The sequence below is a fragment of the Tursiops truncatus genome, chromosome 3 (genome assembly GCF_011762595.2).
Source record: "Tursiops truncatus isolate mTurTru1 chromosome 3, mTurTru1.mat.Y, whole genome shotgun sequence".
Classification (NCBI taxonomy): domain Eukaryota; kingdom Metazoa; phylum Chordata; class Mammalia; order Artiodactyla; family Delphinidae; genus Tursiops; species Tursiops truncatus.
In genome coordinates this window covers 62,919,197-62,946,311 of record NC_047036.1, presented here as the reverse complement: position 1 = coordinate 62,946,311, position 27,115 = coordinate 62,919,197, and the positions used below count along the sequence as shown (strand labels likewise).

Below are 27,115 nucleotides of genomic sequence, written 5' to 3'. Positions count from 1 at the left end.
CTGAAAGAAAATAATGAGATGTATGTGCAAATATTTATAGACAAGGATACTCATTTTAGAATCATTTATAATAACCACAAGTTGGAAACAAATGTCCAGCATCAGATTATTGGTTAAATAGATGATGCTACATCATTATAATGGAATATTTACCACATATTAAAAATTATACTCAATGAATATTTAAGGATACGAAGGAAAATACTGCATACACACTCATACACATACACATACATCAGATGGGATTCTCTGGCTGCTGGTAACAACAAAAAATAATTTGAAATGGCTTAAGCTGGCAAAGGTGACTTTGCAGTGCATTGGAGAAGGGATGATACTCCATGAATGGGACTGGATCAATTCTTTGTCCATGAGGGAAAAGCTGCATTTTGATTTCTACCTTATATCATACATGAAAAATCAGTATCTATATATGTAACCTAAATGTGAAAGCTAGAATAAAACAGGAAAACTTTTAAAAAGAAACATACGAAAATCTCTCGATTACTACAGGGGTAAGGTAGGCAAAGCTTTCTTATATTGAACACAAAAACTAATGGTAAAGGAAAAAAGATAAATTGAATTTTACTAAAATAAACTTTGGTTTATCAAAAATCACTAAGAGAGTGAAAAATTAAGCTACAAAACGTTGGGGGGCTTGCAAAATATATATCCAACAAAGAACTCATATTCAGAACATATACAGGAATCCTACCAAACAAACAAACAGACAGACAACATAATAGAAAAGTGGGCAAAAGATATGGACGGAAACTTAAAAAGATATCCAAATGGCCAATAAATCAATAAGTATATACAAAGATGTTCATCTTCTATAACCATCAGGGAAATGCAAATTTAAACCATAATGTGGTACCACTATAGAACCAACAGAATGGTTAAAGAGAAATAGACAAATAATACCAAGTGGTAACAAAGATATGAAACAACTGAAAATCTCACACAGTGCTGGTTGGAACTCAACTTTGGAAATATTTTGGCAGTGTCTACTAAAGCTGAACATAGGCATGCCACAACCCAGCAATTCTGTTCCTAGGTATTTACCCAGAAGAAAGGGTACACATACTCACTAAAAGATAGGTACAAGAATGTTCATAGCAGTACCATTTGTAATAGCCCCAAACTGGAAACAACTCAAATGTCCACCAACAGCAGATGAATAAATAAATTGGTGCATTTATAAACTGTACTACTGTATAGCAAAGAGAATGAACAAATAATGCTACAAACAACAGCATGGATAAATCTCACAAATGGTGAGCAGAAGAAGCCAAAAACAAAGGAAAAAAATATTGTGATTCCATTCACATGAAGCTGAAAAAACTAATTTATGGTTACTTGCAGATACTGGTTACCTAAGGAAGTGGGAGTGACTGGTAATCAATTATGGAAATGGTCTTTTTCTCGATATACCTATATTACATGTCTACACATGGATTAATAGCATACATGACTATACACATATCAGCTTTGAAAAAAATTCATCATGCTGTAAACTTGTGATTCATTTTCTGAATGTACTTCAAAATGAAAGCTATATTAATGGCTTAAAAGGGTAGAGGTTTATTTAACTCAAGCCACTCAAAGTTTAGAATTAGGCACTAAAGAACGGGAATGTTGTCTCAACAATGTTGTTGAGAATCCCGGCTCCCATCTTTATGCTCCTTCATGCTCAGCATGTGACTTTCATCCTCAAGTTTGCAAGATGCCTGTGATACCTCTAGGCATTGCATCTGCATTTGAGGAAGGCAGAAGGCAAAAGGCCCAAAATCAAAGACCCTACCAACTGAGTCTAGATCTATGGAATTGTGCATAGTGTTTATTTTAGTCATCATTTTCCATAGTTTCCAAAAGTTCCACGGTGATACGTATTAAGGTTATTTTTTAAAAGAAAGCTCTATACATGTAAAAGAATCAAATTAGAACACTCCCTAACACCATACACAGAAATAAACTCAAAATGGATTAAAGACCTAAATGTAAGACTGGACACTATAAAACTCTTAGAGGAAAACAGAGGAAGAACATTCTTTGACATAAATCACAGCAAGATCTTTTTTGATCCACCTCCTAGAGTAATGGAAATAAAAACAAAAATAAACAAATGGGACCTAATGAAACTTAAAAGATTTTGCACAGCAAAGGAAACCATAAACAAGATGAAAAGACAACCCTCAGAATGGGAGAAAATATTTGCAAATGAAGCAACTGACAAAGGATTAATCTCCAAAATTTACAAGCAGCTCAACATTAAAAAAACAAACAACCCAATCCAAAAATGGGTAGAAGACCTAAATAGACATTTCTCCAAAGAAGACATACAGATGGCCAAGAAGCACATGAAAAGCTGCTCAACATCACTAATTATTAGAGAAATGCAAATCAAAACTACAATGAGGTACCACCTCACACCAGTTAGAATGGGCATCATCAGAAAATCTACAAACAACAAACGCTGGAGAGGGTGTGGAGAAAAGGGAACCCTCTTGTACTGTTGGTGGGAATGTAAATTGATACAGCCACTATGGAGTACAGTATGGAGGTTCCTTAAAAAACTAAAAATAGAATTACCATATGATACAGCAATCCTACTACTGGGCATATACCCAGAGAAAGCCATAATTCAAAAAGACACATGCACCCCAATGTTCATTGCAGCACTATGTACAATAGCCAGGTCATGGAAGCAACCTAAATGCCCATCGACAGACAAATGGATAAAGAAGATGTGGTACATATATACAATGGAATATTAGCCATAAAAAGGAACGAAATTGGGTCATTTTTTGAGACGTGGATGGATCTAGAGACTGTCATACAGAGTGAAGTAAGTCAGAAAGAGAAAAACAAATATCGTATATTAACGCATATACGTGGAACCTAGAAAAATGGTACAGATGAACCGGTTTGCAGGGCAGAAACAGACACAGATGTAGAGAACACACCTATGGGCACCAATGGGGAAAAGCAGCAGGGGGGTGGGTGGGTGGGGATGAATTGGGAGATTGGGATTGACATGTATACACTGATGTGTATAAAATGGATGACTAATAGGGACCTGCTGTATAAAAAAAAAATTAAATTAAATTAAAAAATTTAAAAAACAAAATAAAAAGAAAGCTCTAATTGAATGGGAACAAAGCAAAAATAATTTTCCGATTTTGAACTTCAAGCCCCGTAGAGGTAATTCACAGGGTTTCCCATCGGGCTGAATAAATGGAGACTCATTTCTATGCCTACAGGGGCAAAAAAGTAGCCCCGAACTCATTCTTGGGAGAGTGCAGAACAATGCACGGCTCCCCACTTCTCACATTATAAGGTGCATGCAAAGACTTTGTGTGGGGGCCCCCTAAATGCTACTCTTTGGGAGCAGAGGTGTTTCTGACCTGAAATGACTTGGGGAAAATGGCAACATCCCACACAGCCAGGGCTGGTGTGTAGGTGTCTGCTGCTGCTGTTCAACGCTCAAATGCATATTTTATCCATTTTCTGGAGCTCTGCAGGGTAGAACTTAGCTCAGAATAGTTAAGGAGAAATGCAAATCAAGAAATAAGCTTAGTTATAGTTTAATTCACTGAAGGAAGACAAGTAAAAAGCATTATAAATATTTCAACAGAGGTGATTTCCTGAAAAATGCCATTGATCAACAATTTTTCCTTAGAAAACGACCTTTGAAATAGCTTGTGTTTTGAATGAGTCAGGTTTATTCTCCCTATCTGGGTGATAATGCTTGACCTTGAGGTTTCAATCCTTCACTCACCTCCAGTCACTGAGAAAACTAGGTGACCGGCAAACAGACTCTGTTTGAAACTTCTGCTTGAAGGACCCAAACATTTTTCTCCATCTGACTTACAATCCAAGGACTGTTTGGAGACAGCCCTCAAATATTCAAGTGGAGAGAAGCAGAAAGTTGACACACAGTGATTCTGAATGGTGAGAAGGGAAATTGTGTTAAAGAAGAACCAAAAATCTATATGATTTTCAGACTTCACTTTCAACAACATTTATTTACCACCCGATTTGTATGGGCCCTAAGCTAAAACCTAGGGTCTTCAGGGACAATCTCTCCCCCACAGGAGCCCTCCACTGTCATGCCCTAGAGTCATCCCAAAAGCCACTCCTTCCCCCTCCGTCCTTCTCCCCATCCCCAAGAGCTACACTGACCTTTGAGTCCCTCTCAGGCATCAGGCTATTTCTCACCTCCTCACCTCTTGCTTCCATAACCCACTCCCCTCAATCTGGCCAACTCCTATTCAGCCATCAGGTCTTAGTGCAGACATTTCTTGTAAGAAAGCCCACCTAAGTCCTCCCAAGTGCCTCTGCCTACACTTTCACTTAGAACTTCTTTCCACTGAATAAACTTAAAAAGGCACAAAGAGACAAAAATAAAATGCCTTTTATGACTATACCTCTGGAGTCTTGCTTATTCAACACGCTAGTGATGTAAAACTAATGTTACTTGGTCACAAGATACGTTCTCTCCCTGCTTTGTACCCCATGATTCTTCAGCCTATATGCTCATTAGATCCCTGTGCTCCTGCCCTGGCCTCCTTGAAGGTGGGAATTGTGTCTTACTCATCTTTGTTCCCAGCAGGAATCAGTATGGTATCTTGATACAGTAGATGTTAAAAAATACATATTCAGATTGAACATAGTTAAATGTAATATATTGAATTGACTCTAAATAAAGCTGGGCACTAAGCTTGCACCATCAAGGAGTCTCTATTCAGTCTTCCCAACTGGGTTTATACAAACTGGTTCAAGTTCACAGTAAATATGGAAACAATACACAATTTCCCATGACAAATTCAAGAAAAACTCTAGGCCAAATAGTGAAGTTGGTGCCTTTAAAACCAGACTTTTATAGAAATGAAAACTTGGAGGTCTATTGAATACCTATCAGTAATGAACTGGTTGAGTAGTCTATGATCCACCTTTCCAGTGGACTACATTTGGGCATTAAAATAGTGATGTGAATCTGTTTGTTGATGTGAGAAGATGTTCATGACATAGCTTTAAGTAACAAGAGCAGACTATGTAACAGTGATTTTATTTACATTTTTTAAAGCACGTGTGTGTGTATGCGTGCATGCACACACATACGAGGGAAAAAAGAGAAGAGCCTAGGAGGACACACACCAAATGTTAACACTGCTTCCCTCTGAGTGGTGAAATTAAGGATAATTTATCTTTTGCTCTAAATACTTTCCCTGAATGTTTGCAATGAGTAAAAACAGGAAAATATTAAGCTTTCATTGGAGATACAATGGCCATGGATAGTATGCCATGGAGAGCATGCCAAGGTGTGTGTGAGGACACTCTGCTTTTCTGAGGGGTACACTAGGCTCTTTGATTGTAATAAGTCCCTGCACTATAGCTGAATTAATAACAGCTAAAATCTTTGCTATTGTCATGTGCTGGCACTCTGCTAAGAATTTTACATACGTTAATTCTTTCTTTTACATGACACAACAACCCTTCCCTGCTTTATTTTTTTTTTATAGCACTTATCACTTTCTGATACTAAACAGTTTACTTATTTATCTCCTTTATTGTGTGTTGTTCCTCTCACTAGAATGTAAACTTCCTGTGGGCAGGGCTATTTGTTTTGATCACTGCTGGATCCCTAGTACCTATGGCAGTGCCTGGCAACTTAGTTAGTACTCAAATAAATGAATGAATAAATAACTAGTACTATTCCTTCCTTACAATGAGGACTCTAAAGGAGGCTAAACAATTCGCCCAAAGTCACACACTGTGAAGGAGCAGAGCCATGTCTCTCTCAACACAGATCTACATGATGATCTGTGTTCTAACCCGCTCTCATCAGTTACAACAAATCCTTGAATGAGAGTGTCCTCCTCCTCCCCCAACATGCAATCAGTCCCCAGGAGAGACAGTGAGATGTCACATAACAACTTTCAACTGTGGTTTCCTTCTGACTATTAAATTGGTAAGATCTTGACATAACAGAAGATGTTCTATCATTTGCAATGGTCATCTAACAGGCATGATATTTTTTCAGATCAAAAGCAGGAGGGACAGGGCCTAGAAATCTAATCAAGTATTCACTAAATGAAAAAAAAAAAAAACTAGAGCCTGGAAAATGCCCTTAAGGCATCTTTTTTTTTTTTTTTAATTGTGAGTATAAGAATTTGGACTGAATAGATAAAACCCCCAAAGGACAAGGATTTTCTCAGGGAAAAATCCTCAGGGATGATGCAAGGAGAAAGTACTTGGAGCAGGAAACCCAAGTATTTGGGCCCATGGCTGGTCATGGCAGTTTAATAATGCTGACCATTAAGATCTTGCACATAACTTGCCTTGCTTTCCACATAACCAAACAATCTTTTGACTTACACAGAGCTTCCCATGTAAAAATCTGTCAGTTCTCCTGAGCATGTGGGATTTGAGAGGTAAAGAGCCACAGGCAGTATGTGCAGCCCAACACTGACCACGGTGGGTACCCGCAGGTCTTGGAGCTCAGGGCCCTAGAGAGAGAATCCTCTGACCAGAGATGTATGTTCTCCAGCCCCTTTGGCAATTTGATTTCTCACTACAGATTAAGCGATTGGCATCCTAAATTATCAATCAGTCTTCTGTGGGCTTGATTAATGTGGGTGAATCCCTGTGGAACTGACAACCTTTGGGAGCTCTGACCAATCCAGTTCCTAGATCTTCAGTGGGAAAACCAGCCCTGAATTGTAATGACAATTCTAACCCGGGAAGACCAGACCCTTCCCCTATACACACACATACACACACATATGAAATATGCACAACATACAGATGCACACACAAATACACTCACATACACACTTATATACACACCTGTGAGGCCCTGTCTGAGGCCCTGTTTGGCCAGGCAACTCCTTGGATGACATCATTATCTCATTTTCCCTGTAACTGAAAATTCATGCAGTTGAAAGATATAAAACATTTCCTTCAAATTTCCTTGTATTTCTCCATCTTTGGTGGTTGCCAACTTTTCATTGAGGGTAAACAGACTCAGTTCAACACAAAGTCTGCCCAGGTACAACAGCAGTTTTTCCCCACAGTTCTGCACTAGGCTGGTTCTAAAGGCAACTAGTGGTACATGTAAAAGTATGAGATTAGAACACTCCCTAACACTATACACAAAAATAATCTCAAAATGGATTAAAGACCTAAATGTAAGGCCAGACACTATCAAACTCTTAGAGGAAACACAGGCAGAACACTCTATGACATAAATCACAGCAAGATCCTTTTTGACCCACCTCCTAGACAAATGGAAATAAAAACAAAAATAAACAAATGGGACCTAATGAAACTTAAAAGCTTTTGCACAGCAAAGGAAACCATAGACAAGACCAAAAGACAACCCTCAGAATGGGAGAAAATATTTGCAAATGAAGCAACTGACAAAGGATTAATCTCCAAAATATACAAGCAGCTCATGCAGCTCAATAACAAAAAAACAAACAACCCAATCCAAAAATGGGCAGAAGACCTAAACAGACATTTCTCCAAAGAAGATATACAGACTGCCAACAAACACATGAAGGATGCTCAACATCACTAACCATCAGAGAAATGAAAATCAAAACTACAGTGAGATATCATCTCACACGGGTCAAAATGGCCATCATCAAAAAATCTACAAACAATAAATGCTGGAGAGGGTGTGGAGAAAAGGGAACCCTCCTACACTGTTGCTGGGAATGTAAATTGATACAGCCACTATGGAGAACAGTATGGCTGTTCCTTAAAAAACTAAAAATAGAACCACCATGCGACCCAGCAATCCCACTACTGGGCATATACCCTGAGAAAACCATAATTCAAAAAGAGTCATGTACCAAAATGTTCACTTCAGCTCTATTTACAATAGCCAGGACATGGAAGCAACCTAAGTGTCCATCAACAGAAGAATGGATAAAGAAGGTGTGGCACATATATACAATGGAATATTACTCAGCCATAAAAAGAACGAAATTGAGTTATTTGTAGTGAGGTGGATGGACCTAGAGTCTGTCATACAGAGTGAAGTAAGTCAGAAAGAGAAAGACAAATACCATATGCTAACACATATATATAGAATCTAAGAAAAAAAAAAAGGTCATGAAGAACCTAGGGGTAAGATGGGAATAACGACACAGACCTACTAGAGAATGGACTTGAGGATATGGTGAGGGGGAAGGGTAAGCTGGAACGAAGTGAGAGAGTGGCATGGGCATATATACACTACCAAACGTAAAATAGCTAGCTAGTGGGAAGCAGCCGCATAGCACAGGGAGATCAGCTCGGTGCTTTGTGACCACCTAGAGGGGTGGGATAGGGAGGGTGGAGGGAGGGAGACACAAGAGGGAAGAGATATGGGAATATATATATATGTATAACTGATTCACTTTGTTATAAAGCAGAAACTAACACACCATTGTAAAGCAATTATACTCCAATAAAGCTGTTAAATAAATAAATAAAGGCAACTAGTCAGCAGGGCTGCTCCCCTAGAAGGAGTGAGCAGGGCCACAGGGTTCCTGGACGGAGCTGAGAAGGGGACAGAGAACACCTTTTCTTCTCTCCCACCCATACCAGGCCCTTTCTTTGCAGGAGCTGAAAGCTGGCAAAGGCCAGCCCAGGGGACCTTTATGAAACATCCTGTTTAATGCTGAAAAACGCAATACCCAAACAAGTGAAAAGCCAGTTCTTTGAGACTGCCACTGCATTACTCCTCATACCTGTTACTTCTTGTTAACTCACCCAGAATATAACCTAAAGTCCTTACTTGGCCTTTAAGGGCATTATGAGCTGGTCCCCAGCTACTGTCTGCAGCCACAGCATTCTCTCCTCCTTGATTATTCCACTCCAGTCCCCTGGCCTCCTCACTGGTCTTTTAACACACCCCCATGCTGCTGCCTCAGGACTTCTACACTTGCTGTTCTTTCTGTAGGGAATACTATTCCTTTGCAGATATCCACGTGACCTGTTCCCTTACTTCATTTAGGTCTTTATTCAAATATCACCTTACTAGAGACGCTGTCCCGTCATACCTCCAACATATAGCAGTACTTGCCTCCTTTTGCTCATTCTCTCACCCTGATTTATTTTTCTTCCTAATTCTTATTCCCCACTGACATACTATGTATGTGTTTATTGTCTGTCTTCCTCCACTAAAATATAAGCTCCTTGCAAGCAGGGATTTTGTCTGATTTGATGACTGCCATTTTGCCAGGGTCTAGAATAGCACCCGACCCATAGTAAGTACTCAATAAATCTGTGTTGAATGAATGAAATGTGCTTCTCCTTCCCCATTTTCCTTTTTCCTATTTATTTTTCCTGAGGCCTCCAAAGATACAAAGTCCTCAAATAACATGTTGACTCTGGAAGTGTATCATTCTCCCTGAAGTGCCTAACATGTAGTAAGGTCCTCCGTGGTGTCAGGTAGCCCAACACGAAGTCTGGAAGCTCGGGTTAGGTTGAGAAAGGATTTCCAATCATTAGCTAGTTGTACAGAAATCCACGGAAGGGAAGATACTACGGGATTCTAAAACCATTCTAAGGAGTAATGGCCAAATTCATCTTTGGAAAAGAAGTGCTCTTTGGTTCAGGGAATTGCTTTTAATGGACCTTTTAGTTCTGCAAAGAAAGGCCTAAAGTCTGGGCAGGATAGAAGAGGCTGAGATTGAAGGGCACAATTTTGCTCTCAGTCTATTACAAAGGTGTCTATATTGGTAAGAGAAGTGTTTTTATGTTTTCTAGTTGCACTGGCTGATCTGAAAAAAACAAAGTTTAAACAGAGCTAGAAACTTAAAGAATAAAGTAGAATGGAGAGGTTTTCTGTTCAATATGTCTGGAAGACTGGGCTGAAGAAGGTATCAGAGGGGGCTCCTGGCAACATGAGGTGCTTCACATTCAGTTTTATTTTGTCTCATAATCTATGAAGAAATTTCCCTTATTAACCCCAAGTCTTCAACAGAAGCTATGTTAACCACTGCCAACGTCAGCCTTGTGTTAGCACTGTCTTAAGGAATCAATGGAGACTATGTCAATGTTTTGGATGGTGAAGGTCAAATGGGACCAGGGAAGCATGAAGAAGTAGTGGTGAGGCGGCTAGAGGAGGTGGAGGAGAATTTGGAGGACAGAGATGTCAACAAGGAGAATGTAATCACTTAGAGAAATTCTTGGAAATTTGACATAGGAATCAGAATTTCTTGCAATCAATATAATATCCGTATTTGGATAGTAAAAGAAAAGGGACTCGGAGAGAATGAGAAATTTAGGGACTTTGCGGTCCCTAAAGTGAATTCTGCATCACAGAATTCAGACTTGAATCTCAGTGGTTATCTACTTTTAAAACTTTATTTAGCCATAGAAACCTGTTCATCAAATAAACTATTATATAGAACCCAGCAGGTAAAACAGAATAAAACTGAGCCACTGCGATGGAAAGGGATAGAGGTTTGAATTTATGCCCAGTTGGCTTTCCCACTGGATCCCACGTTGGCCCTCAGGCCCCTCTGGGGAATCCCAGTACCCCAGGAACATAGTTTAAAAACCATGGATCTGGAACTCAAAGCAAGAATATACTCTTTAATATTCCAGATGTTTGATCTTTCAGCCTGACTCTGAGGGCTCATTACCTGCTAAGCAGCATGTCTCTGAGCCAGCTGTCACTGATGGGGTGTTCTCCTTTCTCTTGAACCAAATTCCTCAACCCTGGGACTTCTACCCACTGGTCCTGGTGTAAAAATCAAAATAAGCCTATTCTTCCCTTCAAGTCTTTGAAGACCTCTAATTTCCTTCCTTAACTTGTCTTTGTTCCAAGTTAAACATTCTCAACCCTCCAACTATTCGCAAACTATTCTTACAGTTCATATGCTATTTGGGCACCTGAAATTACTGATATTGATTAGAGAAAACAAACAGCATAGATAGAGTTAAGACCAAAACAGGGGCACATAAAAGAGAGGTACAACCACACACACTATTGAGGGTAGTAAAGGAAAATGAGAGATGTTGACCTGCTACTCTGAAAACTGTACAGAAATATGTCCTCCCCCCTACCCAACCCTGCCCGCCCCTGGCACTGTGAAGTGGGCTGGAAATCAGGTCGAACTTCATTCATCTCAGGGCTGTGCCCTGGATCACTCCCTAATAGTCACCAAATCAGAGATACGAGGGGATGGCTATCGACAGTGGAGGCACTCAGCTCTTACTATTATTATTTTGAAAACATCCTCCAGCAGCTGGGCTCCGGAATTCAGGACAGTAAGTGCCTAGCATGGGTTCATCCCCACTAGTCTTAATTGACCACATGTGTATCCACACAGTTATTGATCCTTGCCTAATGCCATGGACTCTATTAACTAAAAACAAGTGACATTCTGTAACCATGGATCCATCAGTTGTTTCGGAGCAGCATGTATCAGAATGTCAGCATCGTTCAGTGGTTATTATTGGATTTATCTTGGGCACTGGCTTTGGTGGAGGCTGTAGGGGTCAGGGAGGCGAGCTGCAACACGTAGGGCTAGTTGCACAGCTGGAAAGTATGCGGCCAGCTCAGTATGAGGGCGCCCCACCAACCTCCGTGAAACAAAACTTCGGCTTCCTGCTATCGAGGTGCTTCACACACACCCTATTGGTGGCTTGAGGCTTGGAGACACATGCATGTTGTGCAAGGAAAACTGCACTTGACATAGGAGGGTCCTTTCAGTGCCGATCCTGCCTCTGCGTGCCTGGACCATATCCTTTGCCTGTGATAAAGCTCTTCCATGAGTATAAACTGCTTCAGTCCTGTGAGTTCCTTCAGAGATGATTAATGGGTAATTAACACAGCAAGGGTGAGAAGGGACTTCAGACACAAGCCATTCTGCGGCCTGAAGGGTGCTTCTGATGGGAGAGTGTTAGTGTTTGGTGCTGAAAGCACACAGTTTTGTAAGTGGGTGTGATGAAGTACAATACTTAGTTCTGTTGGATGTTAGGGAAGCACGTCCAGAAAAACAACAGGCACGTGGTCTGGTTTGCTCCAACAGAAAAATATTTCTAACTTTGAAAAAGAATGCATCCAGCCAGAGTTGCCAGGTATGTGTGCAAACAGATAGAGAAGGACCACAGTGTTCGTCCTCATTTTTTTTCTTTTTCCCACATGCTCTTTTATTTTGTCCCTGTACCTGATAGGGGCAACACTGTGGTTTCATGTCTTTTTTCCACAAATAGAATATTATACATGCTTCTGAATCCTAAATAACGTCATTGGTATTGAAGAAAGAATCAAGGTATCCCATCTCTGCCAGGACTATGACAGCATTGACAACAAAACAGAGGCTTGGGAAGGAAGTCAGTTCAGGAGGGAAGAGAATGTGTATATATGAATGAATGTATGTGTGCATACATGTATATTCAGATGTGTCTGTGTGGTATGTGTGTGAGAGAGTATGTATACACACACGTAATTTTCACACACCACGTATATGTAGAAAAAATGATCTGTGATTAAAAATGAAACAAAATATAACCATTTTATTCTCTTAGCTCAGGATTTGAGCTATATCTAAATCCAGGCTCTGCCACCTGCCGGCTGTGACTATGTACAAGTCAGTTAACTGCTCTGAGACTGGTTTCCTCATCTATAAAATGGCAATTTTTATTGTGCAAGGTTCTGATGGGGATTAAAAGAGATAATGCATGGGCTCTACATGTTATCAACCATCAACAGATTTCCAGAAGAGAAATTTTGACCAAAATTTGCTAACTTCCTTTCTTTTCTCTGAGGATCTGTAGTGAGAAGAGGAAGGACAAGAAGGGAATGGAACTCAGAGAAGAAGGACCAAGGAGGAGGACATGAGGAAATAGCATTAACTTCACTCTACTTGTCTGCACTGGAATAATCCCCTAGGAACCAACCAGGAACTCGCCTATCAGTCAACAAAGGCAGCTAAAACATGATCTCCTGACCCCACTGTCCTCCCTGCCACCATCCACTTGCTACGGAGTCAGAGACAGGAGGCCACTTACTGGGGATGCAGTGGAGGGTTGGCCACAGAGGGTCTCCAGCATCCCCTGTCAGGATGTTTTATAAGCTAAAAATGCTGTGCCATTTCACATGCTTCTTTAATCTCATGTTTACAATTATCCTGAGAAAAAGGCATCACTAAAGCATCTGAGTTGCATAACGTGCTGACCTGTAAGGGCTGAATCACGATTTGAACCTAGTTCTTCCCATTACTACATGGCTTCCTCCTCGATACCAGAGCTGCTTCCAACTTGATGGGCGTTGCTGGCGTCCTGTCCCATTCGCCCCAGCTCACCTGAGTGCACCAGCAGCTGTATTAGAGGGTTGTCAGCCCTCTGTCAACTGTGTCAGGCACCTATGTTTCTTGTGCTCTTTGAGGGTTTTCTTGTGACCACAGGAGCTTGCAAGGAACACAACCTGGAAAGGTAGGGAAAGGGAATTTAATGTCCCCTAGGGTCCCCTGGGGCAATGCTCAACCAACTGGGGTTGGAGAGAAGCACTTACATTTCAGCCTCTGGCATGTTCTGAGTGGTTTCTGGGGATGCCCCCAGCATGAGAGCCCCAGATGTTCACAGTGTAATAACCCACCCATAAAACATATCCTTCATCCGCTCTTGCCCCTTCCTGTCTCACTTTCCCCACTTCCTCACACGTGCTTCCTCGGACACCTCCTATGTAAAGAACCCAGGCTAAATCTTTACCTCAAGATCTACTTTTGGAGGAACGCCAACTGAGTCAAATTCTAAATTCCATGTGGTTGCTGCTACTGTTGTTATTGTTTTGAATTACACTACATTCCCACCAAAAAAAGTAACAATGACTGTGGGGTGCTGGTCAGTCAGAACCTCATTAACACTTTTAAGGCTTGAAAAAACTGAAGATAGTGTTTCCCATAAAGCAACAAGTTATTCCTCCTGTTTCACGAAGTACCCTTCTTCCCAGCAGCTGCTCCAATTTCAAAGCAGGATGATGAAGGCTTTGAAGGTGCTCTGTTAATGCAGTTACAGATCCAGATTGGGTATGCTAGCTCTTAAACAATGGACTTCAGGATATATGCCAAAAGTAGAACATTGTCTCTCGACATAAGAAAACAACTGAATTGGTAATGTTAAAAAAAAATCTGTAAGTATGATCAAAGTGTTTATATTATGGAGAACAAGAGCAATCATCTCAACATGCATTCTAGATTTATCAACTCTGCACACATATTTTAGGAAGATTTTGAGAGATTTCAATACAATATCTAAAAATGACCCACCATTTTATTTTTAGCAAAAAGAGATTCTCAGTTTCTGGTAGTTGTCTGTAACTATAGGCTGAAAATGTTTCGATTTTAAAACATATATGTGTAAAATTCTCACATGAAAATGAGCGGTAGCACAGCCCACTGCAGTGTGATGGCTTTTGATTCACAGTTTGTCCCGTCCAGAGATGCCAGACTCACGTCACATGCAGTAAGTTCACATCACACGTTTTGTTTTACAGACTCTAACCATTTATTTAACAAAATGGAAATTTCTAATATCTAGCACTTTTCTACATTTAAAATTACAGGGAAAAGAGACTCGTGTTCTACAGTATATAATGATTACAAAAGAGTTCGTTATCAGCTTTGAATGGTTAAAACACTTTCTCTGCTGATTAGGACTCCACATCCTTTAGTGAAGTGAGATGACATTTTTCTTGTGGAAAAGGCCAGTGTTTCTTGTTGGAGGAGATGTGTCACCAGTACAACCTTCCCTTCACTCAGACCTGTCTATCTGAGGATTTCTCTTACCAGTGAAACAGATGGGAGTCCATTTCACTATTTTGATTCCCAAGTCAGATATCAATCCTTTTCACTTAGGGAAGAACTCAAACGTATATAAACCAAAAGGCGGAGATTGCTTTTTCCATCCTTTTTACTCACGTGATGCTCTGGAAAGTCACAGTTTTCTTGGTGGTTTTGCTCGCGTGCTGATCTCTGTTCATGGAGCTATTACTAGTGCTCATGTGCAGGAGATGTTTTGAATAATGTCTAGCACCCACAGGAAAGAACAACAGACCCCCCAAATTTGAATTTTGTTCTTGCAAACTCTAAAAGCCAACGATCACTTGTGCCTTGCAGAATCTGGGGGCTCTATTCCCAGGTGCAAAGTGCATTTTCCGGGTTTCTCCAGAGCAAAGGCAGGGTGGACGCCCTCATTAAACCTGTGCCTGATGATGAAGAGCAACTGTCCAGTCTCAGAGTTTATAAACAGGAGCCTTTGGGTGGTGTAGTCCAGTAGGATGCCCACTCTGGCGGGACGCTCTGTCACGTGGACATCGCTCACAATGCCACTGTAGAAAAATGTGTATCTGAAATGGAATGGAATGGGAATTGAAAACTTTGGAAATCTTGAAGGACCATGATAAAGAAAATCACTTGGAGATAACCGATTGTGCAGTTGTTCACCTCAATTCACAATGAGTTGCAATAACATTGTCCCAAATACTTTAACCAGATCCCTCCTAGATGCTAACATGCATAGCTCTTCCCAACAGACGAGTATTTTTAATAAGTTTGCTCCTTCTACATTAGGAGGCAGTCCCAGAATAACCAACATATGCCTCCCTTGTGATTTTTCTCAACATTTTAATTCTTTCCCAGCTGCCCACGTGTTTTAACTACTGCATTCATGGTGTGTCATTCTTTTGAATAAAACTCCTTTGAGGCTGCCATGTACTTTAAAAAGTACCGCGGGCTTGCCTTCCATAAAGTGTATTAATTTTACCATTTAAAAATTTTGTAAGTAACTTACATAAGGACCTTTATGAAGTTTAAGAAATATTTCATTATTTTTGCCCAACTTCATCTTGTGTACACTCCCACTGCCCCAAATCAACTTTCCTTTTCATCTTCTCACCCTTACAGCCAAGGGGGGGTGCCTTTGATTTCTTTCTTCAATTCAAACAAATTCAGTTCAACATGTAGTCATTGGGCATATCTGTGTGTCCTGTACTTTGCTAGACCTCTGCACCTCTGGGGGATATGCAGACCATAGCATACTGTCCTTGCCCCCAGGGACCCCATACTCTACTAAGCAGGAATGAAAATTGTTGATGACTTAAACATGGGCTGGGGCTGAGTGAGACTCCAGTTTAGAGCACAGATGGGTAAAGCGTTTCCTTACACATTTAATGGACCTGGTTTAGTTGTGAAAGGAAAGGTTCAAGGCCAGGCTGGCAAGGAGAAATTGCTGAACAGAAGAAGTTAAATTGCTCTATGCAAAAAAGTAACACAAGGTGGGAGTTTTCTCCTGGCAATCTTAGAAACAGAGGGTGGAGCCCTGAAAACAGAAGAATAGAAGAAATGAGAGATGGAAGAGAAGAAAAGAGATGAGGGACAGATCTGTGGATATGATAGGTCTGAGGGTGGGAGTGACACTGGGAAGACTGGGGCCGGAGAAACTGGGTGACTCTGGTGTGGCTGAGAAGGACAAGGACCTTGAAGACCTGTGACATCTCTCTTAAAGGCCCAGAAGCTTGAGTGCAGGAATGTTTAGGAAATGGCAAGTTAGCAATTTCCTCGCTGAATGACGCTCATGTGAAAGGGCAGAGGTTCACGGGGATGGAAGGTAAGCGAGACTTCCACAGTGATAAAGGACCTCTTCAGTGCCTTGCTAATGTGAAATACGGCAGAACATTATGAAGTTTTAGAACCTGTAAAGCACACAGAGGCTGCAGGTGGCAATGACGGAGAACAGCAGTGGGCTGTTGTTGGGCTGCCCAACTTCACCCTTGGAGAACAGATGGAGAACAGGCTGGGGCTCTTACAGAAGGGGCTTGGGGAGCAGATGGGCTCACATTCAGCCAAAGAAGAATGGTCAGAACCGGATGGGGATAAAAGGGAGAAGGCGATCCAAGCCATCGGGGCAGCAGAAGCAGCGATGAGGTGGCAGAATAAACCTGTATGTCACGGAGAACATCACCATCTGATTGATGGGTTAGGAGGGGACATGTGAATGACTTTAAGGATATTACCCGGATAGGTAAGTCAGAGGCCAGGCTCTAGACCTGCCCTGTCCAATATAGTGACCACTTAAATTAAAATTAAGTAAAATTAAGTAAAATTCAAAATTCAGTTCGTCAGTCCTGTTAACCACATTTCAAGTTCTCAAGAGCCACATATGACACCATTTTTCTATTTCTGCAGAATGTGTGATTGTGCAGCACTGGTCTAGAGGGTTCTGAATGCCCATATAAGCCATTTCCCTACCCTGCTTAGAAGGTCCCCGGTGCCCACAGGCCCAGCCCTGGTCAGTCCCTGAGCTAATCGCTACCATGGAGGTCAAGGAGGGAAAGACATTCCTTGAAGCCTTGGACCCACCAGTTCTACAGGGCCTGGAATTCGCCCTGTCTTGTTTCTGCCTCCATTTCCTACTGAGCACATCACTTCCTTCTCCAACCTGCACTCCGGCCTGAAACCAAGCCTATCTGCTGCGGCCTGACTCCCTCCCTATCCTTTGGACTGCTGGTCCCTGTTCAAACAAAGGTCATCCAGAAGCCTGATTCTTGACGCCTGCATGACCCTGGAACTACCTTGGCGAGGTTTCCCACCTGGGTGGACCACCCTTGTGAATCTCACTGATGGCCCAGAATGAGCCCAGCCAGACTCCTCCCCACCCTGGTGGCCACTCCCCTCAGGCCTCCTCATACTCCAGCCTGGTCACATTCTTCCTGGCTTCCCCCTTCACTGTGGTTCCACCTGAGTGTCGACACCACTGTAGATGTTTGTAGATTTTTGAGCAGAAAAGGAAGGGACGTGATGCAAATGATGTTTGAGAAATATTTGTCAGCTGTGACACACAGAATGGCTTGGAGTGGGTGGAGACTGGAAGAACACAGGCATGTTGGCTGTGGATGAAACTAGTAAAGGAAACAAAGCCTTGAACTAGAGAAGTAAGTTAGGAACAGGCAGGATGAAATACCGTTGATTCTTTCTCCTTAGAATCTCTTCATTTCTCCTAGCCAGTTGTGACATCTTAAAGCCTGATGCAAGTAGAATCAAGAGTAATACCGCTTGGGGCTTCCCTGGTGGCGCAGTGGTTGGGAGTCTGCCTGCCGATGCAGGGGACACGGGTTTGTGCCCCGGTCTGGGAAGATCCCACATGCCGCGGAGCGGCTGGGCCCGTGAGCCATGGCCGCTGAGCCTGCGCGTCCGGAGCCTGTGCTCCGCAACGGGAGAGGCCACAACAGTGAGAGGCCCGCGTACCGCAAAAAAAAAAAAAAAAAAAAAAAGAGTAATACCGCTTGGTTTAAATCATGAAGCGAGAAAAATGGAAAAACACAGGAGGGTCTGCTATAGCAGTACTCTCAGTAACCTGAAGGCCACGGTGCTCTAATTTGGAACATGAAATGAGGCATTTAAGACCTGACCTCTCTGTGCTGTGACCACACACAGCACACTCCTCCTCCCAAAATCTACAGAACCTACCCTGGGCCCACAGAGCCAAAGACCAAAGTTGTTGAACCTGCTGAATGAAATGAACAGTTCTGTTTTCTAGAGTCTAGAACTCTGTATTGGACTCTCGTCTTTGGTTTGAGTTCTTAAGGGTTCAAGTGTCTAAGGAAATTTTCATGAAATCAATACCTAGTTCCAGCTCTAAGTCTACCGATTATAAACTCTGGGTTTGAATGATCTTTCAGCTCTAGGAGGAGGCTGAATATCAATTAATCATCATGGCTCTGCCTTGATGGAATGTGACTTTAAATAGCTCTTGGAGATGGTGTCCTTATGAACCATGTCAGAGAATCAAACTCTGTCAAGTAGGATGCAGGGAGAGATGTGCAGCCAGAAATATGCAAAATCCCAATCTGTGGGCCTTTTTCTGGGAACTTGCGAGCACTGCTTCCTTTTTAAGCATTACATTTGAATAATTCTTCACATTTGATTCTTTATGATTTCAAAGCTCTTCCTTGTACCTGACTTCATGTGATCCTCACAACCTCAAAATGTAGCAGACCAGGCATCACTGTCCCCTGACAAGACAGATGAGCACATCAGATACGCTCATTAGATTAGCCAAGTTCTGGGGAGTAGTCAATATGAGGCTAGTCGAGAAGGGAGCCAGGACTAAAATCAGGTTCCTGGCTCCAGTCTCATGCTCTTTTATTAGACTATCTTGTGCACATATTCAGTTCATAACATGCTAGCCTTATCTAACGCAGGTTAACAGCTTTTTCACATCAAGCGATTAAACAATACTAATGAGACAGGCTGGGACCTGGGACCCTTTACTGCAGCACTTGCACCTGGACAAATGTCTTCTTGAGCAACAAAATACAAAGAAACTATAAAGGACTAAAAATAACTGCATGCATGTCCAGTTGGGGCAAATTATGAACAACAAGATACAAAAAGGCCAAAACCCAACTGCCACTTCTGAGGTGCCGGGAGCAAAAGCAGGGTACTGCGCATGATCCGTGCCCGCGACACCGCCAAGGGGGTGGGCGGACCACCTAAGCCACGCCTCCCGCCTGACCCAGCAATCCTCCCCTACCCTCAGCCCATATGACGGACCAGCTCACTCCCCCTCACAGAGCGGGCGTGGGTACCTATTACTTGTTCTCACTCTCTCCTGCTGTGGCAGGAGTCCCAATAAAGCCTTGCTTGCATTCCTCGTCTGGCCTCTTATCAATTTCTATTGATTAAAGAGTCCAAGAACCCAGGTCGGTAACACTAATAATATAGCCCAGAGGTTGGTCAGCTTTGTCTGTAAAGGGCCAGATAGTAAATATCTTAGGCTTTGGGGCCATTCAATCTCTATTACAACTAGTCATCTCTGCCATTGTAGCACAAAGGCAGCCATAGGAAATACGTAAACAAATGAGCTTGACTGTGTTCCAATAAAACTGCATTTACAAAAAAAGCAGCGGGTCATATTTGGCCTGTTGGGCTATAGTTTGCCAACCCTTAATATAGACCAGCGGCGGTGGGGTAGGGGGGTGGTACTGGGGACCTACTTCTTCCTCAGTCCTGTTGACTCCTCTGTGGAGGGAGCCCTTTCGGCCTTACCCTTGTGGTCTCTCCCCACCCTGGGGTGAGCTTGGAAGGAAAAACTGGCCATGCATGTGTTTCCCTAACTCTTCCTGACAAGTTTCCTGAGGAGATGCACATGCTTCTCCAGGAACCTACTCTGCCCCACAGGATGGGAAGCTGCCCTGGCCAAGGCTCTGCGTGGGTACAAGTCTGTCTATTAATAGGGTTCGATATAAGAAACATTCTTGCTTTCACATAGGAACCACATTCTCTAAAACCGGCTTCCTCAGTAATCAGAGTAGTAGTTGAATCTCCAAATACTTGAGTCTTCTGTTTTCTTTCTCAGCTGACTCAGAACTTGGGCAGGGAAGTGAGAGGTTATTTATTAGGTCCCTCAGAGCCCTCTGCCTAGACATCAACGCATGACACTTTGATTAAGTGGGGAGGGGCAGGCTCCGGCTTACCTCTGCGGCTCAGAGCAGTGCATGTACCACGCGGTCTCTCCTTGTCCCAGGGCGCCAGCCTGCACCGCCGAGCTGGAGCAGATGCCCAGTCGGTACGCTGGGCAGTCTGTGACAGTGGTTTCCCAGTAGTGCTGGCCACAGGCAGGCAGCTCCTCACCCAGCACTGATGGGATTCTGCAGGCAAAGTTGATCAGGAATTGCCAGGCTTTGTCTCATAAACACCAACATTCATAAATGTGTACACAGTTTAAGCAGGATTCTATCCTCGGAAACTGCTGGAGTTTGACTAAAGATATTCATTGTTCATTGTGCCCCCGACCGTGACTTGATGGCCACAGAATTCCCCAAACCCTCAACATGTATTTAACACATTTCTACTGCCACACTCAACACACATGTATTACACATAGCGTCTCTTGGAGGGACTGGGAAACTGGAAATTAGAATAATGGCAGGATAAAAAGAAATGGCACAATCTCTGCTTTCAAGGAGAGTGAGGAAATATAAGGGAGGCAGGTGGAGAATTCCAAGAGAGCATGACTTGCAAAGTTTTCTTCCAAAACTTGCACATACACAAAAAGGAGTCTCTAAAACCTTCTCTCACAATGGGTTCCAGTGTCTGCTGACTTTCCTGGGCACAGAGACCGAAAACGGTGCTGCTCCTGAAGAGCAAGCTGTCTGGGGAGGCCAGAGCAGAGCGGAGTTCCACCTGGATGAACCAGGTGTAATGCTTGTGCTCCTCAGAGGCTTGTGGTCAACAGTCTTTGGGACTCTGCCCTCTTCAGATGGTAGCAGGTACACCTGAGAGGTTGTCGAAAGGTCTCTTTTTGTCTCACCTCAGCTATTTTTGTAACAGACACGGTGAAGTGAACCAAAGCACTTTCCACTGCGGATGCGTGACCTTGTTTGCATGAATTGCTCAATTTTGCTTTGAAATGGCTGAGACAGCAAGGAAGCATTTTTAATTTAAGCAGCATTAATATTCAGTCAGCACCCTCTCCCTCTCCCCCTTAACAGATGAGAAAGTGATTAATGCAAAGGAATGTACTTCATTTTCTCGTGTCTTTACCCAACAACCTCATTTCAGAGAGGGGGCTACTGATGGGCCCTTGCTCTCTGGAGCAAAGCCCAGCTGCCTGATATTTATGAGTTAATTTTCAGGTTAATAATAAATAAGTAAAATTCTATCAAATACATTAGTTATTATCTATGAACTCTTACCAACCTCCAATCTATTTCTTTTCTCTTTGATTTTTTTGAGAAATCCAAAAGAGACAGAAAAGCCCAATCTATTTCTTAAATCTTTTTTCCCCTGAATTCACTCATTTGTACATGCTTAGCATCTCCAGTGTTCTGGGTCCCAGGCTAGATTCCGGAGATTAAAGATGTGGAAGAAGAGGCTGTTGCTTGAGGACTAGTCAAAATAGAGCATCTGACCAACGACTCCACAAGTGCTCAGACCTTTTTGCGGATAAGATCAAGGGTGCCAGGGCCCAGAAAAGGCTTGGTCATTTCCAGGAGCAGGTAGCACCTGAGCTGAGCCACAGACAGATGAATAGCAGACTGAGAGGAAAACAGCACAAGTCGCCGTTGGTGGGCTCAGGGCTATACTGTGAGAGCACCCTGGGCGCATCAGTGCCAACAGCAGTGTGTTTTACATGCTTTTCACGTACTTTCTCCCATTTGACCATTTTGACCCTCAAAATAACCACGAGAGAGTGCAGGCAAATTGCAGAGCCATCCCCCACCGTGCCCTCAGCTTTTGGATTTCTTTACTTTGCTGCTTCCTTTTGTGGGAGCTTCTGGGGGATGTGGTGGTGGGGGGGGGGGAGGGCAAGATCCTGAAAGTCCTGCATGTGGCCAGAACCAGAAACTCAACAAAATGTCATTCTCCTCTATTCCTTTTCAAGTGGATAGAATCAAAATCTGGTTTGCTGTTGAAATAATAGAAGAATTAACCCAGGCTCTTTTTTCATTGAACCAGAGATAATGCCTTAGAACAGCCTATGTGTTAAACAAAACCATCTGTGCTTATATTTCCAATAAAAATACTGACACTTGCTCCAAGTTTGAATGATCTCTGTCACTTTCCCCCTAGTAACGAACCATAACTGAACTGTATGTGTGCGTACCAATTTATGCTCAATGTCACACATACCAGGCATGTGCACTAAACCAACAATGTGCTCAGGTGAGGCCACACTGAGGTGACACCCTCAGAAGACTCTCCTGCGGAGGCATCTCGTGCTTTCTTCTTCTACTTACTCTGTCAGCCGTCTCCTCTCAGTGAAGCTGATCTCTGTTCCATCTGAGGAAATCTGCAGAGTGGGATGAGCCGTTTCCCTCAGCAGGAGAAATCTCGTTCCTATTGTAGTTAGAAAATAGGATTATAACATTACTGCAATGTCGAGAGCTATCCCTGGGCCAAGCCCCGCATTTCAGATCGTAGTCTCCCTTGCTTCTAACATCAAAATCCTCTGCTCAGTGTTTTCAGATCCACAGCAAAATTTCTTCCGTGATAAGGACTAGTGAACATCAGTGGCTGGTCACCTCACCCGGTGTGCTTCTCCTGTACTAGCGCTCACTCTATTATGCAAAGTATGCTCCCTGCACCAGCAGCACCTACCTACCTCACCTGGAAACTAGTTAGAAATGCAGAATCTCGGGCCTGCCCCAGACCTCCTGAACCACAATCGGTATTTTAACAAGCTCCTTGGGAGATTCACGCGCACATTAAAGTTGGAAGATGCAATGGTCTATCTAACCTCCAGGAGTGGTTCTAACAGTGGACAGTACAGGCACCATTTGGGACTGCAGGGAACACACTTCTGGACAGACAGCCCTCATGCCCTCTCTTTATAAACATCAGGCTGGCCCTAACCACATCACACCCAAGGTGCGTGCACAAGTTTTTGCTGGTTAAGCAAATCACGTAATGTGCCACCCTCAATCTTGCCATCTTTGGGTCTAGCATAAGATAATAAAATGATCACTCTTCCACTCCTCATTTCTTTTCACAATAATTGAGAACAGCCAAGCATTTTTTTGTTGGCACCATCAAGGGTATTTTCCCCAAAATGCCCTTGAACAGTTTCATCACTTTTTTGAGTTGCTCACTCATTCATTCATTCAACAAACATTAATGGGCACAAACCATGTGCTAGGCATGGAAAATAAACAGAAGAATAAGACTAGAAGCTTGTTCATAGAGTTCACAGTGTAATAAAATAAGAATATCCTCATCCCACTCTTCCCCCAACACACACACACTCAAAACATACCCACAAACGATAGCACATTGTGAACCAAACAAGGATCATCTGAGGAGATTTAAAACACTTGTCAGAGCCCATATCCAGGTAAATTAGACCAGGCTCTCCAGGAGTGGGCTCCCCACATCAGTATTTTCTTAAGCACCTGGACTGATTGCTAATGGGTGGCCAAAGTTGAGAATGTCTTAAACCAGAAAAACAAAAGAAACACCTTGACCTTTGGCCAATCTTGGGTCCTCATGCCAAAAACCTAGCCCTGCCAGCAGGTTGGGGGCGTGAAGAAGTGGCCCTCTAGGATGTCTTCTCTGGGTGGTGGAAGGGAAGGAATGGGAATGCTTGGAAATAGTTCTCTGTGTGCAAAGGAGAAGGTACCTCTGGTGGAAATGAGGGCAGCTTCACTCTGTTCACTTGTCCCAAATGCACTGATGGCTTTCACGTAGAAAAAGTAATTGTCATTGGGTTGGAGGTTAACTTTCAGTTGGAGTCCTTTAATTCCAGAGAAAGATCTAAATATGAAGGGAAAATAATAATTTTAAATATAACCCTATATGCTAAACAACTCATCATATTTCAATCCTGTAGTGAATGAACATCTTTTATTCACAACAAATCACTTATTTTTCCCTTTTTATGACCACCGAGTTAGCAAGCCAGATTTTATAAAATGGCCATTGTCCACTAAATTTACTTTATCAAATCATTTCTACCTTGATCAACTTTTGTCCAATATTGTGACTTCCAGAATGCTCTTTGGAATAGAGCCAACCAAACTTTTTTTTTTTAAATTCAGAAAATAGACTAATTTTGTGGTTATTGAGTCCCCAAGGATATGTTGTTTTCTCTATCAAATTTTGGCTGAGAGGGCACTTGTGGATTAAGATGATATTAAACCAACCTGTAATGCAAAAGACACCATCTCATTAACAGATCCTGAATAGTGGAAAACTTAAGGTGAGTGTTGATTTTGTACATGGTCATCATGCCAAAGCCAGCCAACTTATAGAAACTGAAGATCTCTAAAGAAGACAATACCCTTTAGAGCAAACTTAATCCTGGAGAGAAAAGAGAATTCTAACTGCCAAATACAATCCCCAAAGCTGCTGTTCCTAAACCTCCCATTTACATTAAAAGAAAAGTGCTGGTCGTGGTATCTAAATGGCAGCAGGCTTGGCAAGAACACTGTAACAGCCCAACCATTTAAGCACAAATGGACCTGTTGGATTTGAAGATGGAGCTCTGAACTTGCCAATGAGCTGGAATAATTTTTGTGCCTCTTTTCCATTCTCTTTTATCTGCTTGATATCGCATCCTAGAGCATTTATACAAATAAAGTATACAAGTGCTCTTTCTTTTAGCCTCCATTTGGAGAGGCACTGGAGAGAGTTACAAGTTAGGCTCCTTGCTAATAAAAGAAGTCCTAATCTGAGTACTAAAGAATCAGAATCCTGTTCCTGTTAGATGTGCATTGGATACTAGTCATTGAAAACAATAGTACAATAGCCTTCAAGTTCATTCTCAGAGGGAGATGCGGGGTTTTTTTATCTGTTTGTTCCCTTTGTTTGTTTTTTATTTTCTTTGTGTTTGTTTTATTATTAATGAAGGTACCACGAAATCATTAGAATCAAAGAGTGGCCACTGTTCATTCTCAGACTGATTTTTGTTTTCAGGTTATTTCTACTTCTGTTGACTTACTTCATTCTCAGTACCTACCTTAGAGAATACCATGGAGAACCAGGAGAAGGAAAAAGTATCATTGACCCAAAAAACAGATGAACTTAGACTTTTTAGAAGCAGAAAATCTGTACAGAGTAACAATCCCTCCCCCATCAAAGCCCCATGTCTAAAAGCACAGAAAACTCACAGTGTGTTCCTCAGCAGGAGGGGGCAGGGAGGGGAGAAGCCTGGGTCTATTTGTATATTTGCTATTTAGTGCCTGCATCTGGTAAAGGTCAGTACAAACTCCCCAAACCTTATTGGTTGTTATTTCAGAACCTACCACCTGAGCAGGTCCTCACAGAGTACTATCTTTAGATGCATGGAGAATGCATGGATTGAGCCACACGTCCACTGACAACTAATAATGCTTCAATTTATTAACAAAAAAACCAGGTCCTATGACTGAGAATGCAATTCCCAACTAATACCTAGATTGTTATTCTGGGGTAGATGTATTTCTGATCTTATTTGCATTGATGACTGAAGAGATGTTTTCAATGTACATTAATTATAACAAGCTTATTGTCTCAATAAGCACACTCAGATCTGAACTGAATTTCAGACTTCATCCACTCATCAAATAAATACTTATTGATCACGTATCATGTGCCCAGGCCCTGTCCCTGCTTGAGGTGTAAGTGACAAGGAGAGGTGAGGAAATTTCATCTCTAGAAACTGGATAGAACATATGGGTTTCATTTTGTGATAATGCAGGTGTTAAATGCCAAGGATGCTGTTTTTTGGGTAAGTTTTGCTCTTAAATTTTATGCAGTCTGTCAAGGAGGAAATTCCATATATATAGTCAATTGTATGCTAAGTCTTATTAGTCATTTAAAGAATAAAAGTTTACATGGTACAGAAGCCAATATATGGGATAAGATCTGCTTTCAGTGCGCGAACATGTCATGCAGACGTGACAAATATGCCTAATGCCCTCGCTGACTCTATAAAAGCACCAGGCATGAAAATGAAAGTAATATGAAATATGGTAGGGCTTTATTGTTTATAAGTTGCTGTCTTATGCTCAAGCACCAAGAACAAAGCAAAAAAGCTCAGCTACGAATGGTTCATTTCCACGTCTGTTTATTGTCTGACCTCACTTGAATGTCATAAAAGCCTTCATGTCAGCTGTCCCTGCTGTTTAGCCAAATGAAAGCTTCAAAAATTTTGGAATTTGAAATCTGAAGAGTGGCACTCTTCCATAGATTATATTTTTTACTTCAAAACCAAAAACTTGTCATAATTGCAACTGAAACCACATGAGTTATAATAAGTTTTGCATAGTTTGGAGTAGAATTCAAATTCACAGAATATCCAAACTGAAGTAAGTGATTAGACAGCAAATGGAACCACAGCAAGTTGTTGATGCTTAGGTAAGAAGAGATTTCAGCCTTATCAATAATGTGACTAACCTGACGATGTTAGAAGTCTAGAGCCAGTAATAAAATTCAAAAGGCAATAAGAAATTTGACTCAAAGGGTCTCACTTTGGGTCCTAAGTGTGGGATCCTCCCTACAAGTATCATAGTGCAATGGAAAGGGAAGGCTTTATATGTGGAGGTTCCGGGAATGTGAGGACAAGGAAGCATCTAGGAACCCTGACAGAGCAAATTAGCTGATTGCTGGTAGGGCATAAGCATGCTGTGGGG

The 27,115-nt window shown here is 42.1% G+C and overlaps 1 protein-coding gene across 2 annotated transcripts in view; it reads right to left on the bottom strand.

Moving 5' to 3' along the window:
• Positions 1–14,355: 14,355 nt before the first annotated feature.
• CMYA5 (cardiomyopathy associated 5) overlaps positions 14,356–27,115 on the bottom strand; it is a 107,645-nt gene continuing 94,885 nt past the window's right edge. Inside the window, exons 9-12 of one of the 2 annotated variants that reach the window (XM_073802247.1) lie at positions 24,124–24,257; positions 22,745–22,844; positions 20,480–20,653; positions 14,356–15,352 (exon numbers count right to left, since the gene is read on the bottom strand). In XM_073802247.1, the coding sequence (XP_073658348.1) occupies positions 15,106–15,352; positions 20,480–20,653; positions 22,745–22,844; positions 24,124–24,257 (655 nt within the window). In that variant the 3' untranslated portion in view covers positions 14,356–15,105. The remainder of the gene's footprint in view (positions 15,353–20,479; positions 20,654–22,744; positions 22,845–24,123; positions 24,258–27,115) is intronic. The other variant, XM_073802246.1, reaches the window with a different exon arrangement.